General features: G+C 41.3%; 1 protein-coding gene across 3 annotated transcripts in view; it reads left to right on the plus strand.

The window, feature by feature from the left end:
* The window catches only part of RAB3IP (RAB3A interacting protein), a 74,744-nt gene that overhangs the window by 32,581 nt on the left and 23,011 nt on the right, over positions 1-19,152 (plus strand). For all 3 annotated transcript variants that reach the window (XM_073651776.1, XM_073651775.1, XM_073651774.1), the window contains 5 exons: positions 898-1,153; positions 1,872-1,967; positions 5,803-5,880; positions 10,256-10,456; positions 11,886-12,014. In XM_073651776.1, coding sequence (XP_073507877.1) covers positions 898-1,153; positions 1,872-1,967; positions 5,803-5,880; positions 10,256-10,456; positions 11,886-12,014 — 760 coding nt within the window. The remainder of the gene's footprint in view (positions 1-897; positions 1,154-1,871; positions 1,968-5,802; positions 5,881-10,255; positions 10,457-11,885; positions 12,015-19,152) is intronic.

Here is a 19,152-nt window from a genome sequence, read left to right on the forward strand (position 1 = left end):
GCTCTGCTCCGGGGCCTGCTCGCTGCAGCGCGTCATTCTCCCCAGCTCCTCTGTGTGAGCGGTCGCATGAATTACAGCGGGGGACACTTGGGACAGGTGAGCAGAAGGATTTTTTTATTTTATTCTTAGTTCTACAGTTGGACACTGCGGGAGCAGACTACTACTACTCTCGTCATGGTCCCCTGCTGGTGCTGATCACAGCGCCGGCAGAGGACAATGGTGAGGACAGCGTTCAGCACTTGTGAACAGCGCGAACTGAACACGGATTCCCAGGCGCCGGTATATTTCACACGGATGACCCACTGATGTCATCCATGTGTCATCAGTGTGGGATGTTTTGCGGCCTGTGCTGTGGGTAAAAAACGGACATGTCGGCGTGTTTTGCCCATGGACACACGGTCCGTGGAAACACACTGACATGTGCAGAGACCGATTCATTTGAATGGGTCTACATGTGTCAGTGTCTCCAGTACGTGTTGAAACTCTCACCACACGTACCGGACACACTGACATCTGAAAGAGGCCTTAAAGGGATGCAGACAGCTTGCATGCTGCCCAATCAACGTACAAGTGAGTAGAAGAGAATGACTTGTCTAATTTCATTGTTATTAAAAAGTTGTTCCAGCAGGACTTTACTGTCATCTTTTCTCATCTAGAATGTGTAACCGCAAGTTTGTTTCTGTTCTGTAGGGAAGATGAGTCACAGTTCCCAACACACATGAGTGGTAATCGCTGGACATGATAAAATGATGCCTAAATGATATCCGAGTGGGAAATATTTCCTATTTTTCCTATAAATTAGCAGTTGTCTGTTATTCTGTATGAAATGTTTTTTTGTTTTTTTTCCCAGTTTTTGTAAAACATTACTGACATGAAAATATTTTATATCCTTTACAGCACCAGCCAAACAGACACTTTTTCTTGTCCTACCTCTGGATGTCAGACATGTTCTCCCAAACGTGGAAGAAGGAAGGACAGCAATCGGGCAGAGCGGGAATTTTTGCAGGGAGCACTGATGGATGCTGTGGATGGACCAGATGATGTTCTTAACAGGAGTACAGACAGCCTGTACCGTTTACGGAGCCCATCAGTGCTAGAAGTCAGAGAAAAAGGAAATGAGAGACTAAAAGAAGAACTCGCTAAAGCGCAAAGGGTAATCTTAATGTGTACATTTACAATTAGTAATGCTTATGTGTTTATTGGCCTTACTCATCTAGATTGTATTTAGATAATGCATTACAAAAACATATTTCTAATGTGCATAACGTACATTTATGACACTTGGTCTTTATCCTCATGCCGTTGTAATTTTAGGCCGTGCAATTAAAGCTCCTGCGATCTATCAGGCACAGGTCTAGTTCCCGGCTGTCACACAGCTGTGGTCACTGCGGAGAAGACAGAAGCTGTTTATTACCGCTTCTGTTTTCTCCTTTGGCTGGTATATATCGCCAGTGCTGATGCTTCTGTATCACCATGGCGGTCACTTGATTACCAGATTTCTGCTGGCATCACAAAGCTGTTGGGTCTTGCTCATATCAACTCTGCCAGTGAATACCTGTACGTGATAGGGAAAATGATAGTTCTAACATATTTGTACCCTTAAAACAGTCCAAATCTATAATTTGAGTACTATTCAACATTGTTTTCTGCAAAAACAATCCCTCTTATATGTATACATAAAGATAAAGTTATTACTGTGTAAGCACCGTGACGAAAAACTACAAAAATTCCCTGGGTAGCAAGACTAAAATTGTATGCATCCTAAAGAAGTTAGGAATATGTACTCTCAATGAATTACGGATGTGTTGCTTCAACAAAAAAAAAAATCTATGAAATTCAATAGACTCACCACCAAATGTTGTTTTTCCCAGGAGCTTAAACTAAAAGATGAAGAATGTGAAAGACTTTCCAAAGTGCGGGACCAACTTGGGCTTGAACTGGAAGAGCTGACAGCCAGTCTTTTTGAGGTGGGTAGCTGAATGTAACATTTGGACAAAATTTGATTAGAACGTCATCAGAGTAATCTCCATGACTTCACACAGAGACTGACCATTGACATTTTTAAGTACAGGAAGAGGTTAAAAGGGTCCCACTTTAACCTCCCACCAGTGTTTTCTGTCCCTACAGTGGGACTGTACGGGGAAGGACTTGATAAGAGGCCCCAGGTCAGGAGGTTCTTGCCTTCTTTTTTGCTTCCACAGCATCTTTTGGTCCACGTTTCTTCCAGCAGCCCTCCTGGACTAAAGCTGCATGGGATGGGGGCATAGTGTGTCACCCTTGTGTGCCCATCTCTTGCCTGGCTGGGAGTCGTTCAGGTGGTGGCTTCTTGTTTTCAGTTTCCTTACAGCTAACTTGGAGACACAACGCACATTCCGGTGTTTGATGTGCTACATGGTGGCATTGTGACCTCGTGATTTCATTTCCTGTGCATCATTTATCTCCACCTCCCTTTGATGATGTACAGCCACATTATCTATGTTACAAAGATACTGGCAATCCCTCCCTTCATGCTTGACCTCCTCCTGAAAAATGTAATCATTCTCCCATCCATTAAAAGTCCTCAACATATTGGTATCGGAGTGTAAAATCTCTTCTATCTGGTGCTGTTATTCCAGTCCAAATCATGAAAGACGTTGGCTAGATTCCATTGAAAGTCTTCAGGAAAACTTATCCAAGACGAGGAGTTTTTTTTTTTTTTTCTTTCTCTAGTCTAGGTTGAATCATAAATCGGATCTTGTTCGCTCTTACGAGAAACAATTCGTAGGAGTTTTTTAAGATTCAAAAACTCAAGACTACTCCCCTTATAAAAACAAGAGCATTCATACAAAAAAAGTAAACCTTTTCTATAAAAAGTCTCCACAATATGGTATGAAATTGCTAATGAGCCTTATAGCTTGTATCTTATCTTATTGGTGGCTTGACTAGTCGTGCACATACAGGAATCTTGCAAAAATGGTGGTGCTATCAAAATTGGAATAAGTGTCCCAAAGCTCTTTTGAAAGAAGAATATTATCTACATTGGTGGACTAAAAAAAATGCAAAGGTGTTAAATGGTCCTTCCAGAACCAGTCATAAAACTTACATATGCCAATTGTTGAGGATGGGCAGCTCCTTATACCTTCAGAAGTTCTCCAAAGAATCTGGTCTGCAAAAATATCCCAAATCTGATCCTACTTTAGAGAGCTTTCTACCGTGTTGGAAGTTCTCAGAAGAACCAACTGAGTCCTAAAAAGCCAAGACGTGTGAGTTCTCCAACGCAACTCCACTACAGTAACCATCTGAAACACCAGGGGAACAGTGTTCATTTTCTTCAACATCTGTCTTAAAATAATTCAGTTACTGCAGAAGGTGTTACTCTGCATATGTGTATACAGTCATGGCCAAAAGTATTGAGAATGAGACAAATAGTAATTTTTCCAAAGTTTACTGCTTCGTTTTTTGTAATGGCAATTTGCATATACTCCTGAATGTCAGAGTGATCAGCTTAACAGCAATTACTGTACTTGCAAAGTCAATATTTGCCCAGAAAATGAACTTTAACCCCCAAAACACATTTCAACATCATTGCAGTCCTGCCTTAAAAGGAGCAGCTAACATCGTTTTAGTGATTGATCCATTAACACAGGTGTGGGTGTTGATGAGGACAGGGCTGGCGATCAATCAGTCATGATTAAGTAAGAATGACATCACTGGACACTTTAAAAGGAGGCTGGTTCTTGGTATCATTGTTTCTCTTCAGTTAACCATGGTTATCTCTAAAGAAACACGTGCAGCCATCATTTCACTGCACAAAAATGGCCTAACAGGGAAGAGTATTGCAGCTACAAAGATTGCACCTCAGTCAACAATCTATCGCATCATCAAGAACTTCAAGGAGAGAGCTTCCATTGTTGTCAAAAAGGCTCCAGGGCACCCAAGAAAGACCAGCAAGCGCCAGGACCATATCTTAAAACTGTTTCAGCTGCGGGATCAGACTACCAGCAGTGCCGAGCTTGCTCAGGAATGTCAGCAGGCTGGTGTGAGTGCTTCTGCACGCACTGTGAGGCGGAGACTCTTTGAGCAAGGGCTGGTTTCAAGGAGGGCAGCAAGAAGCCACTTCTCTCCAGAAAAAATATCAGGGACCGACTGATATTCTGCAAAAGGTACAGGGAGTGGACTGCTGAGGACTGGGGCAAAGTCATTTTCTCTGATGAATCCCCTTTTAGATTGTTTGGGACATCTGGAAAACAGCTTATTCGGAGAAGAGGTGAGCGCTACCACCAGTCTTGTCTCATGCCAACTGTAAAGCATCCTGAAACCATTCATGTGTGGGGTTGCTTCTCAGCCAAGGGAATCGGCTCACTCACAGTCTTGCCTAAAAGCACAGCCATGAATAAAGAATGGTACCAGAATGTCCTCCAAGAGCAACTTCTCCCAACCGTCCAAGAGCAGTTTGGCGCCCAACAATGCCTTTTCCAGCACGATGGAGCACCTTGCCATAAAGCAAAGGTGATAACAAAATGGCTCATGGAACAAAACATAGAGATTTTGGGTCCATGGCCTGGAAACTCCCCAGATCTTAATCCCATTGAGAACTTGTGGTCAATCATCAAGAGACGGGTGGACAAACAAAAACCAACAAATTCTGGCAAAATGCAAGCATTGATTATGCAAGAATGGACTGCTATCAGTCAGGATTTGGTCCAAAAGTTGATTGAGAGCATGCCAGGGAGAATTACAGAGGTCTTGAAGAAGGAGGGGCAACACTGCAAATATTGACTTGCTGCATTAACTCATTCTAACTGTAAATATAACCTATTGGTACTCATAATATGATTGCAATTATATTTCTGTATGTGATATAAACATCAGACAAACACTAATAAAAACCAGAGGCCAGCAGATCATGTGAAAATATAATTTTGGTGTCATTCTCAGTACTTTTGGCCATGACTGTAGTTGTAACATATAATGTATACGATCAAACTATCGCAGGTTCGAGTCCCTCAAGGGGACTAATAATGTAAAGGTTTAAAAAATAAATAAAAAATGTAAATCCTGCCCCCCCCTTTCCTGTTAATAATAATAATAATGAGGAATGGAAAAAACAATAAAAATATCTGGTATTGCTGTGTTCGTAAAAGTCCAGTTTGTTCAAATAAAGAATGAATTAACCTGATCTATAAATGCCATAAAGACAAAAATTTTGAGGCGCAAATTAAGTCAAGATATGTCATAAAAATAGTTTGTGTATGTATGTCTCTATATAAGGGATCATTTTATTATAGGTGAGCCAGTGGTTACCATCTCATTAGATTACAGTAACGTGCTCATTATTCTCAACCTGCTTCCTTGACAGGGGTGTCCAGGATTTTTTCAAATTGTTCCTAAAGGCAGTAGCTGTCCTGCAGTGATGACATACTGACAATGGGTGCAGCTCTCAGGGTAGGCAGTCACTAAGTGTCCTCTGGTCATGTGCCATATATTCGGTCATCACCACAGGACAGTGATTGGCTGCATGGTAGTTTTTCCAGACCCTGTTCTTAAATTTTATGAGGGTTGAATGTATTTCTTGTAATTTAAAAGTTCGTCCTTGCCTTCATTTAATGGGTTGCCTCCCAGTGAACAGTCACCGGAAAGTTCAACACACCATTGTAGAGTTAAATATGGTAATACAGCTTTTCATAGTTTGTCGGGCTAGCAAAATGCGTACTTCACCGAGCCCTCTGGTCTAAACTGTTAGGTACTATTTTACTATTAATGTCATCTAATTGCTAGCAAAAATGTAAAACATCATGTCTGTCAATTTTATATTTGTTGCAGGAGGCACACAAAATGGTTCATGAAGCAAATGTAAAACAGGCAACTGCCGAGAAGCAGCTCAAGGAAGCACAGGGAAAAGTATGTGATTAAAAATGTAACATTTTCTTTCATTTGATATGTCTTTATTTAGGATCAAAATTATTCAGCCATTTATCCAAACTAGTATTATTAGTAAAACTTACAAACGTTTTGCTGTTTGCAATAAAGCAATGTAACGAGAACAATTGCTCAATACAATTAATATAACAAGGGGTTTCTCCAAACACTACACAAAATGCCACTTTTAATGACTACAGTCTCAGAATTATTCAACCCTTCATGTCAAGTCAATCTTTAGTTCTTATTCAAACCCCGTAGAACAGTTTCTCAACTCCTGCCCTCAAGACCCACCAACAGGTCGTCTTCAGGATTTCCTTAGTATTGCCCAAGTGATCATTCCATCACTTGTGCAATGTGAATGGAAATCCTGAAAACGTGATCTGTTGGTGGGTCTTGAGGACAGGAGTTGAGAAACACTGCCTTAGAACCCTCTCGGTGCTTCAGCTTCCATCTCGTAGGCAACCAGTGTTGCAATTCGTGTTTGTTATGAGACAAAGTTCAGTTCTACTGTACTGTTACATGTCTCACACTGGTAATGCCACCTCTTATTTAAAATAAGCTCTGGAGGCAGATTCTCATGCTGATCTGTGTCCTGCCCATAGTCTTTAATGGCTTATTTCCATCTAAAAAATGGCTTTCTCTGGAATAAGACATCGAATTACAGATATCAAGGTATCCCTTTATTCAGCTTCCCATATTCTACATGCCCATATAGACGGCTTAGGGGAGTTGATCCTACTGAAAGATTCACTTTAAAATTTAAAGGAACACTGGTTACTCTACCTGGACATGGCAGAAAAAGGAAGCCATTATCATCTGCAGCCAGGTTTCTGAGGAGACAGGTAATCAAAAACCCTTAGGCGACTGCAAAAGACCTGTAGCAAGATTTGGTGGCAGCAGGCACTGAAATTTGTTTGCACAGTAAGGCGCATACTAAACGTTGAAATTGTCCCTGCCTGACCTCCAAGACCTTCATCTTGACCGAGCCAAAAACACAAAAGTTGGCTTTAAATAAGGTCAAAACCATATAAATAAGCCATAAAAGTTTTGGCATTCTGTTCTATGGTGACATTAAACAAAACAAGGTTTTCTGGCCACTGAATCAGAGCTACGTTTTAAAGGAAGAAGAATGAAAGCTACACTGAAACACACTGCCTACATTGACATGACATTTGCTCGATGATGCTCTCGGGCTGCTCTTCTTTCACCATCACTGGAAACATGCAGCGTGTGGCGGGGCAAGATGAATTCAGGCAAGAATTAAAAAATCCTAGGAGAAAACAGGATGCCTTCTGTGGGATGCTTGGGTATCATTGGACCTTTCAACAGGACATAGACCCCAAGTATACCTCAAAGCCTACCAAGGCTTGGTATCAGAAGTAGTCCTGTAAGATTCTGGAGTGACCATCACAGTATCCTGACTTGAAACCCATAGAAAATCTTTGGGCTTTGAAGAAAGCTGTCGCAGCATGCAAGCCCCAAAATATTAGTGAACTGGAGGCTCTTGCCCATGACAATTTGGCTAAGATTTCGCTGGAACCATCCCAGAATCTGGTGTCTAACTATACATCATGTTTGCAGCAGGTCAGAAAAACAGCCAAAGGTAGTTTATTAATTACTGAAGGTATTTATATTGTTCTTGTTACTTTGTTTATTGCAAACCACAAAGTTTCAAAAGTTTGATAACTTAATTTTCAGTAGGGATGTAATTTTGATTGCAATTCTGTGCTTTGTTTCAAAATACTTTGGATTTATTTTAGGAGTTTTACATTTTGATATTTCTTCTGGAGTCAGATACACTTATGAGTTTTGCACATAATTTAGTGTATTTTTTATAACAGATTTATCTTTATATAAAAGATCATCTTCAACAAGATCATTCACAAGTGTATGCAAGTAACCTGTATATCTTAATAAAAAAAATATGGTAATGGTACCTTTTTTGTTTCCCTCTGTGAGCACAGCTTTCATGGTTGTCGCATATGGGGTTTACTGTGTTTGGCTATCCGAAATTCATATTCCGTTTATCTGTAACGCAAATTCCAAAAACTTCTAGAGCACTGTGTAAAATGTAAAGAAAACAAGAATGCGATGATTTGGACATCTTTTTATAGTCCTATTTTATACACAACAGAACTTGGAACACAGATCAGGAGCTGAGGCCATGTTCACACGATCAGTATTTGATGAGTTTTTTTTACCTCATTATTTGTAAGCAAAAACCAGGAGTGGGTGAAAATTGTGCACATTTTCTATTATATTTTTCCTCTGACCTGTACCACTCTTGATTTTGGCTTGCGTATACTGAGGTAAAAAACTCACCAAATACTCAATGTGTGCACGTGGCCATAATTTTTTCAAATGAAATAGCAAATTGTGTAACATTAACTCCATTTAAAAATGGATGGCAGCATCATCTCAAAAAAGAAAAAAGTTTGGGACCGGCTTAACAGAAGACTAAAAGTGTTTCTAATAAGCAGCTGGAGGGTCAATTTATAAGTTACACGACTTTTGTATATGAAGAGCATGTTAGCGCGGTAGTCCCACCATCTGCAGTAGATATCATAAGATTCAGAGATTCTAAGGAAATTCATGTGGACAAATGTGATGGCCATTATTAGATCCTCATTATCTACAGGCCCTTAGGCCGCAGTGCATTAAAAGCAGACATGATTCAGTCTTGCAAATCACTGCATGGGCTCAGGAATTGTCACGGGTGTGTCGCCACGAAGATCGTCACGATTACACAGCCTGACTTCTCGCAGCTGACTTTTTGGTGCTTTGTGTTTTCGGCAGTGAGGGAGTTAATTCTCTCTCTCTGTGCTAGACGAGGTCCAGCCTCGCCCAGCTGCAATCATTGCTGCTGTAGTGAGTCTCCTTCAAATGCCTGCTGGTCTGTTTGGGAAGTGTCGGTGAAAGCATTTCATACAGACTTACAGAGCGGATCGTGGTATTTGGAGTTTCTGAGATAAGTGTATTTGGAGTGTTTTTTCCCTTCCTCGCTTTATCATTTATCTCCTTTCCCGTTGGTGTTCCCTCTGTTGTAGTTGTGTAGTTTTTGTATGCAAGGTGGTTTTGGTTTTTCCCTTGTACTGTCTCGTTCGTCTAAGTACTGTGTGTGGGCATATTATTACTTGTCCTCTTTTGTTGTGATCGGGGTCCTTCTCAGGACTAGATTACTTAGGTGCAGGGATCCTCAGGAGGTAGGAGTTACGCTGGCGGCCTGGACCTCTGTACCTTTAACAGTACCTCCAGGTTGAGGGATTAGTCAGGGCCCCAGCTTAGGGTCAGCTTAGGCCCCCTACCTCCAGTATACAGAGACAGCGTGACAGGAATACTTCCAGAAATCATTCTCTGAACACCGTTTGCTGTGCAGTCCACAACTGCAAGATAAAGCTTTACCATGCAACAAAGAAGCCAAATATGGATATAACCCGGAAACCCTGTCATCCTTTCTGGACCAAATCTCATTTTAAAATTGACAGACAAAATGGAAACCTATTCTGCAGTCATATGAATCAAAATTCTTTATGGAAACCATGAGCCTGTGAGTCTATAGGATCTCCATGTCCTACAGACTTGAAGGACCATCCAGTTTATCAGAACATAGTTCAGTAGGGTGCATCTCTGAGGGTATGCGGTTGCATTAATGCCTTTGGCATGGGCAGCTTACACATGTTGAAAGATACGATAAGTGCTGAGTATTATATAGAGGTTTTAGGACAACATATGCTGTCATCCAGACAATGTCTATCTCAGCAAGACCATGCTAAACCACATACTGCATCCATCACAACAGCATGGCTTCATAGAAGAAGAGGTCGGATGATTAACTGGCCGCCTGCAGTCCAGATCTTTCACCAATAGAAGACATTTGACGCATTATGAAATGAAAAGAGACTCAGGACTGTGAAGCAGCGAGAATCCTACATCCGTCAAGAATGGGACAACAATCCTCTCCCAAAACTCCAGTAATTGGTCTCCTCACTTCAGACGTTTACAGACTGTTGTGAAAAGAGGGGATGCTACACAATGGTAGACATGGCCGTGTCCCAACTTTTAGGAGATGTGTTGCTGCCATCAATTTCTAATGGAGTTAATTTTTCTAAGGAAATAGAACACTGAACAGAAGATGTTACACCTTTTACAATTTCCTGCTGTGAATACAATATGGCTATAAGATTTTCAAAATGATTGCATTCTTGTTTTCTTTACTTTTTACATAGTGTCCCAACATTTTTGGAATTGGGGTTATACCTTATTCCAAGGGTGTATTAAGTTCAGGCTGCAGGATTATCTTTTATATTTCAGGATGTCTTTTTATATCTTTTGATGAATATTATTTTTTTAATAGATTGATGTATTGCAAGCAGAAGTTGCAGCCCTAAAGGTTTTTCTCTCCACATCCCCAACCTCTCCGTCAAAAGAGCTACAGCCAGGTGGGAAGACTCCGTTTAAGAAGGGACATGCGAGGAACAAAAGCACAAGCAGTGCTATGGGAGCTGGTACTCTGGACCTTACTGTAATGCAGCCAATTGTGAAAAAATGTAAAGAGGTAATGTCTTTATATGTTTTTCTGAATACTTTTATTATGCATTCTTTTCGTGTTATTAACAGAAGGGACTGTTAGTATTTGTTATGCCCTGATATTCCAAAATGGGCAACGGAATCTATTATAGATACAATAGCTAATTTTACATTTGCAGGATTACTCATTGATGTGTATTTTTGCAATGTACAAGGAAATCATTTGCACTAATTTTGGCCAAGAAAAGCTGCTTTTGGATTTGTTACAAACTGGTGCCAAATAGTCATATGATCAGACCAACTGTTTTTAATGTTCTTTACCCCTTAACGACCGCACGGCCCAGGTTTTTTCAGCAGAGGTTTAAGGGACTTCTGATGCATTTAGCTGCCTTATCACCCTGTAGGATAAAGAGAAACTGCATAGTAAAAAAAACAAACAGAAAAGCAATAATGGAGTTACATCTATAATTTTTGTATGATGTCACCCAGGTATGTTTTGACTTTTGAGCGTTTCAGAGAAAAACACATAATTTCAAAGCTTCCGGGGACCAAAACGCACACAAGACTAGGTGGACAGGCAGGTCCCTGGTGGCTTCTCTCTGCCCTCCTTGAATGACAGGTCTCACCCTTCATGCTTGTATTGGAGAGATTTGTCAGTCACTGGCATCTGGCGGGGAGAAGCCATTGAGTACTTGCCTGTCTGACTAGTCTCCCTTGCGGCTTGATCCCAGATGGCTTTTAAAGTGTGTTTCTCTCTGAAATGCCAAAATGTTTCAGAATTAAACATACCTGCCTTAAATAAAGCAGCCAGTATCCGATGTATGCGGTCGGTGGATCGGGCAGCATATATCGGCTGTCAGGTTCCCTTCAATAAAAATGAATCGAATTGCTACAAGGATAACATTTGGCTTGCTGCATGAGGCAGTGCTTTCAGATGTGTTAGAACAGAATTCTTTATAGCGTGAATAAGCAGTTATCGTATTGATGATGTCCATGCATAGAATACCACACGAAGCCCACATGCAGACGTCAGTGATTTTTCTGGTATGCAAAAAACTGTGTGGTTTAATCAGTGCTTGCTCAGTGTTTTTTTTTTTGTTTTTTTTTTCTTAGTTTCCTAATTTTTTTCATACAAAAAAATTTGCTGAATTATAATGCTTCTACTATCCACTACGATGTTAAAAGCGGATGGCAATACATGCTGTTGTTCATATTTACCAAGCTATAAAATTGTATGGGTAATGCTGATTCAAAAATGGATATTTTATCCACTAATTATTATTTTTTCCCTGCAGACTATCTGCAAAAAAAGGCATGTAAACAGCCCGATAGACTATTGTGGGTGCCTGTTCGATCTATGAAAAACACAGAACACATACGTGAAAAAGTTTAAAGTCTGAATAGGATCTAATGCTCAAGATAAATGAAGTATTTTATAATGCTGTTAATTTTTACAGGCTGACTCATCACTTTACAATGAATTCAAATTATGGAAGGAAGAGCCACTGATGGACAGAACTTGTCCTTTTCTTAAAAGGATCTATCAGGAGGACATCTGTCCCTGTTTATCATTTCCAAAGAATGAGGTAACTCCTACAACTGGATTTCAAATCTCAATTTTCTTTATGCTGCAGATGATGATCAAATCTTCTTTACTTTTAGTTCCGCTTTGGTTTTCCAAAAGAAAATTGTTTTCAATGTAGAACAATATATTCTGATTTTTAAAGTGTTTGTTTAAAGGGATTTTCCTACAAAGTAATAGATCTTGAAATAAGTCCCAAAATTGGATGTGTTAGACTAATTTTTTTTTTCCTGTGCTGAGATAATCTTATAAATGTGCCCCTGCTATGTACGAAGTAATGGCTGTGTCTGACCGAGCAGGAACACGGTCTGCACGTACAGCGTTACCGCATAGGATTGCAGCTGATCTTTCAGTGAGGTAGAACATGTTTAAAAACAAGCAGCAAATGTTTTACCTCGCAGAAAGAAAGACAGACATTACACAGTACATAGAGGCACATTTATAAGATTATCTCAGCACAGGAACATTTTTTTTTTTTTTTTTAAGTACATCCAAAATCTATTAAAGTGTACTCCTGTTTGCGAGGAAAACCCCTTTAATTATATAAAATATGTAATTTATCTGTGGCAATTGTACAGCTCTGGAAGCCTCATATGCAAAACTCATGCTAAGAGGTTATGAGACTACCTGATACACCTCCCTAAACATGAGGGTTACCCATCTTTAGAGTACCTGTCACTCGCTCACAAAAACTGAGTTAAATACCTTGTAAAATCCCTTGGTTCTCCTGATTCTGTCACTCTCTTTTTTTCTGTTTTGTGTTGTCGCTCTATTGTAGAGCTTTTCCCATTGCTTGCTTTTGGAGCGCACTGTGAAATTTCCTGCTTGCAGACTAGCTGGGAATATTTTTAGAATATTCTTTGTGGGCATACACTTTAACCCCTTCCCCACAGACTCTGCCAATCACAGCTCAGCAGCGGGTCTAGCAGTTTTAGATCCTGCCGAGCTATGATTGGCAATGTCTGGGAGGAAGCAGTGAAAGTGCTCCAAAAGACTCTGAAAAAAAACGCCCAGTTGAACTGCAAGCAGAAATTTCACACCATGTGCTCCAAAAGCAACAAATGTGAATATCTCTGCAATGGAGCGACAAAGCTCAAAACCGAAAATGGGGTAACCATTTCTGAGCTCCCCTGATTCTGTCAAATATTTTAACCATTTATTTGAGAAAGTTAAAGGTCCTCTTAACAGCAGGTTTATAATCGCCAGATTTTTCAGTATGAACTGAATGCATTCACAATTTTATGAAACCTTTTATAGAGCTGGTGTACATACTTGGGAAATCTGTCGCAATAGCTGCTATGATTCTTTTTTTGAAACTTTTCTTATGTGTAGTAAAATGCTTATTTTAAGACCGGCAAGGAACATTTTTAACTGGCCATGGTCACTTCAAAAAAGCTTGCCATAAATATTATAAGCGAATAGGATACTCTGTAATATGTACTCATCAACACTGAACTTGTAACACACAAGAAGAAAAGTTTTTTGCGTTTTTAAAATCACAGGATTGACATGTGGTAATGATATGCAAATTTTAAAGTGTTTTTACTTTTTTTTTATCATCTTTTATTTATTCAGTATTGAGTGTGGGCGCAAAATGCCAATGAGTGTAAGAGTATGCATGTCAGTGAAGTTATTAATTGATATTGCAGTAATCTTCTGCCACGCTGAAAGTACTTGGGCACGCAAATAAATCATCAAGATTCGTTGCTGACAGCTCTCCTTGCAGTTGCTGACCAAAGATGTCCCAGATGCTCTCGATAGTTAAGTCTGGAGACGCTGCAGAATATAGTTGCATATTTAGACTAAGAAGCCACACCCCTCTAGTCTTCATTCCAGGTACAGCTTGCATTGATTTGGTGTAACCAGTGTTTATGGGCATTTCTCCAAAGTATACCGGAAACCATTTTTCAAAATGACAGCACCAGACTACATGTTGCTCATACTATTGTATGTAGCCCATACAGCCTAAACATGCTACAGTGGTCTGCAGCCATCTATTGTCTTCGTTGAGCACATCATTGGTCAGCAATTACAGCAGCAGATATTAAGAATTTGAGTGCTCAAGTGCATTCAGTGTGGCAGAATATTTCCCAGACAACCAATAATAACCTAATTTATAGTATGTGAAGGTATGTAAGTATGTGTATTTCTGCGTGTCGCTAATACTCTATATTGAATAACTCAATGTTTAATACACTTTTTTTTTGTTTCCATTTTTTTTGCATTTACATATCGTTAACATGTCTCATTCCTGTGATTTCCATAATTCTGTGACTTTTCCTTCTTGGTGTTGCAATTTCAATGTAAAGGAATGTATGATTATCAGGTGAATTGGCTTCCTTTCCCCACTTATGAGCCACTTCTTTCTCTTCCCTCTGCCTCCTGACCTCACCACTCAGTGGGATGGGGGAGGAGCTCAAATCTGGCTGAAGACAAACTGCCTGCCAGCACAGTGAGTTGTCAGGTTACACCTCCTATTCTACTCTTTGGAGAGGAGGCGTGCTCAGTACATTAAGAGACCAGGCAGATTATGCTGCAGCTTTCAGCAAATGGATTTCACTTCAGTTCTGCATTCACATGCACTTTTGCTCGGTGTTGCTATATTATGTCTTCCATGCTGCTGCTAGTCTGTGTGCTACAGAGAGAGGTATTAATCTCGCTCATCACATTATACATGTTTTAATGTGCTACATGTAAAAATTACATATAGCATATGAGATACTCTGATTACTATTGTATACTTTATCTAGTACAGGATTATTTTTCCTCCTTAATTCTTAGAATATCTGATGGGCCACATCAGTGTCAGATAACATATGCTCTGCTTCACAAAAATCCCTTCAGTGGTAGGAAATGTATTCTAAAAGTGTTAATCAGTCATGGATCATGGCAGCGGGGGCTACTGCGGTCATTATTAAGACAGAGTAACTTTCATCAGGCTGGGGCGCTGTGCGGTCACACTTGGCTACGGCAAGCCTTGGACACATACTCTACATGGCAAGGAAATTATTAGCAATACATTGCAATGAAAAAAAGTTCAGTGTTTGATAATTTGTTAGTCAGATAAAGTGGTTCTTTAAAGGAATCTGTCAGCGGATTTTTGCCATGTTTTCAGCCTATAGGAAAAGACCCTGAATCGAACGATGTATCACTTAGATTACTGGGTGTAGCAGTTCTGACACAGTTTTTAGATTTGGCAATACAGCAGAGCTGAGAATCTAGTAAACACCACACAGCTGACATGTGATACATCATTGAGTTAAAAGCTCTAACAACCACCTCTAACTTTTTAGAGAAAGGAGTGCATTAAAAGAAAAAAACAACTGGGTCCAATTTCAAAATTTGGGAAACTGAAGGAGTTATGGACTTATACCTCACGAATGGCATCTAGAGAACTAACTACATTACACTCCTATAAGAAGGGGGCAGTCTTGAGATATACATTAATGATTGAATACATGTGGTCATGTGACCACAAGTATGTGATTTCCATGCTTCTGGCCACATTCCATCTAGACGTGTATTGAGCGAGGTCACGCACGACTAGTCTGAATATGGCCAGAAGTATGGAAATCACATTTATGGTCACATAACTGGCCACTTTTACCTTCAACACTGGAGAATCCTCACAGCATGTGATGTGTTCTGTGAGGTTTCAGAAGTCTGCAGTCACATGTTGACTGCAGACTTTTCAAGAAAGACAGGACAACCCCTTTAAAAATGTGCACCCATCGGCTGCCCTGCAACATGCTCGCAGGGTGCTCATGGGTTGCTATGGCAGGCATGGGGTCTTCAACAGACTCCCAGCTGTCATCAGAGCTCTGTTGAAACTCTGCTCTGTCTGGGCTTCAAAGAACACTTTTGCTCTGTATTGCAGTATATAGTGCAAGCACTGAGACAAATGCAGGTTCAAGTCCCCTAAGGGGACTAATAAATACAGTAGAAGGTAGGAGAAAAAAAGTTTTAAAGAAACATGATAAAAATTTAAATTTCCACCATTAAAATTATAGGTATTAAAAAGAAAAATACACGTCCTAACACCGCGTCCATAAAAGTCCGATCTATCAATATATAAACTTAAAGCACCACTCTAGCAATTTTTTGTTATTTTTTCTTAGTGCAGCGCTGTTGTTGTTGTGCTACTTATCCAAGTTCCCTGCCCCTAGTATTATACTTACCAGCTACTGTTTTCATCTGTTCCCAGTGCCAGTCCTGTCGGTCTCTAGCAGTTTGATCTGTAGGATCGCTTGTGTTTGCTGGGTCAGCTGGAGGTCACAACTCAATGCAAGTCTGAGTGACAGAACTAGGCGCTCATAGACTTGCATTGTTTGCAGTTGACAGTTAACGTATTTTTTGGACTATAAGACGCACCCCAAATTTTAGGGTGGAAAATGGGAAAAAAATATTTTTTATAAGATGGGGGTCCGTCTTATAGTCTGAATAGGTATCATACCTAGGAGCGGGGTGGGGGGTGGAGCTGTGGTCACAGGAGGCAGGGTCCTTCAGGAAGCCGGCGGAAGTGGAGGCATGCTGGTACCTGGGGTGCTGGTGGTCTGGTACCTGGGGTGCTGGTGGTCTGGTGGCCTGGTCCTGGTGGCCTTGTATTTGGGGGGCCTGGTGCCGGTGTATTGCTGTGGTGGTGGAGCAGGATGGCAGGGCAGCAGCGGAAGAAGAGGTGAGGCAGGCCGGTATCTGGCTGGGTACCGGGGCCATGCCTGGCCAGGTGCAGGGGCCGGTGTATTGCTGTGTGCGGAGTTTGCAGAGCAGAGTGAGCGGCTTCCGGTGGCCGCGGCCATCTTTCTGAAGCTGTGCTCTACAGGAAAATGGCCGCCGACTTGGCAGAGCGCATGCGCCAGCTCCGGCAGCCATTTTCCTGTAGAGCGCAGCTTCAGGAACATGGCCGTGGCCACCGGAAGCTGCTCACTCTGCTCTGCAAACTCCGCTCACAGCAATACACCGGCCCCAGTACCCGGCCAGGCCTGGTGCCCGGCGCCCAGCCAGATCACCTCTTCTTCTACCTCCGCCCTGCGATCCCACTCCACCACCACCGGTAAGTTGCGTTCGGACCATAAGACGCACCCCCCATTTTCCTCCCAAATTTGGGGGAAAAAAAGTCTTCTGGTCCGAAAAATACGATACCTCTGACATCCGGTCAGTGAGAAGTCACGGTCACAAGCTAGTGAACAGGAGCTGCACTGGAAAGAGCAGAAGATGGCGGCTGGTAAATATAAGATTAGGGGCAGGCAAATTGTGTAGCATCACTCCAGCGCTGAATGATCAAAATGGTACGAAAATAAATGTGGTCTTGCCCCTCAACAAAATTAAGCCTTCACACAGATCCATTGACTGTAAAATAAAAACTTTATGGGTCTTGGGAAATGGTGACTCAAAAAACTCATGCATGCATGCATACATACATACATACATACATACATACATACATACATACATACATACATACATACATACATACATACATACATACATACATACATACATATTTATTATATAGTCTTATATTTTTCCAGTACCTTTATTGTGATGAAATGAATTAAGTAATTTTAAAGTAACAACTCGACCTGCAAAAAACTAACCCCACTGTGGGCGTAACGCTACTCAGACAACACAGGGTGAGGGTAAAACAGCTTGGCAATACTTTACCGTCCGCTTTGTGGTTCAATAAACACACAGATCAGTCCCAGCGAATACCCAAGATGGTACAACATTAGTCTCGCCCTTCCTTCTCTGCCCGCCTGGGATAGAACAGCTGCGACTTTGGAGACTTCCAGGGCCAACTACCTCAACCAGTGGCCGCCTGCTTCTGGCGGGCTCCCACAGAGAGAAGGTAGTGGCAAGCTTGGGAAGCTAGCAGTCCATCGAGGTACAAGGCCAAGAGACCCGAGGGTCCAAATCTGGCCTCTCCGAGAGTTTCCATGGGGCCAGGCGACCGGTGGGTCCTTCTGGCAACTCCAAATGTCTCCATAGGTTCTAGGCGACTGGTGGTCCTTCCTATCCATGCCAAAGCTCCATATCCATGGGGCCAGGTGACTTTGTCGTCCTCTCCTGGACTCCCCAAAAGTATCCATGATGGTCAATGGAGCAGATTCGAATCTTTCCAGTCAGGGCCGTACCCTTAGGCTAGAATCATGTAGAATGCAAATCTGTGTCTCTTTAGATGCCATGCAATCAATCTACTTTCCTGAAGGATGTCACCCATTCACCTTCCAAATCCTTCTGATTCTCTGTCCCAAGACTGAATCTGTTTCTAGCACTACAGACATCCCTGTTTAATATTTACATCTGTGTGAGGTAATCAGGCACAGGTAAGAGGGTAAAGGTGTAGGGCTCGAGTATCCACAGCTCACCCCCCCCCCCCCAAGATTGTAGGGTGTTTGCCAGTCAGTGGTATTTAACATATCTCGCAAGCATTCAGTGTTCTGGCTAATCTATTTATATAGTTGGTATCACAGGGGCTCTTGTAAATACAAATCATTGTTTCAGAATCAAAGAGCAGATAGCATTCAGGGTTATACAAATAGTAGTCTGTGTTAATCAACTAAAGAAGAACACCGATTTAAAGAGTCAACATAAAAATAAAGGTGTGCTGCTCTTGCCATCACAAAGTATGTCTGGCATAATTAAGGTTTTACTCTGTATCGTCACACCCCCCATACGGCTATGTGGACAGAAAAATAAAAACATTGACTCTCAGAAGATGGGGATGAAAAAATGAAAACGCAAAAAACAGATCACTTGGGCTGTACAGTATAGGTCCCCATACACCTTAGATGTTAGTCGCCCGAACGATGCTTCGGCTGACCTCCATCTCGGCCAACACCCCCATGCACAGAAGCTCTCGCTCAATCACGCACTCCTGTTTTCTATGGCTAAGCTACCAGCAGACATGTTGGATGTCAGCTTATTTCCGGGTGAACCATAAGTCAATAACTCCACAAAGAAGGAAGGCATCTTGAAGCATTTTAGACTAAAAAATTTGGCATTTTTGCCTGCCCCCAAAAAACTCTGCAAAGATGTTGCATATAAGCCTTTGTGCACAAACAGTATCACACTTGAAATTTGGTTGACACCAAGCTGCTATTCATGTGAAAAGACCTATTTTGTGCACTGTCATCCATAGATAC

The sequence above is a fragment of the Phyllobates terribilis genome, unplaced genomic scaffold, assembly GCF_046119375.1.
Source record: "Phyllobates terribilis strain yellow unplaced genomic scaffold, ASM4611937v1 Scaffold_11__3_contigs__length_659146591, whole genome shotgun sequence".
Taxonomy (NCBI): Eukaryota; Metazoa; Chordata; class Amphibia; order Anura; family Dendrobatidae; genus Phyllobates; species Phyllobates terribilis.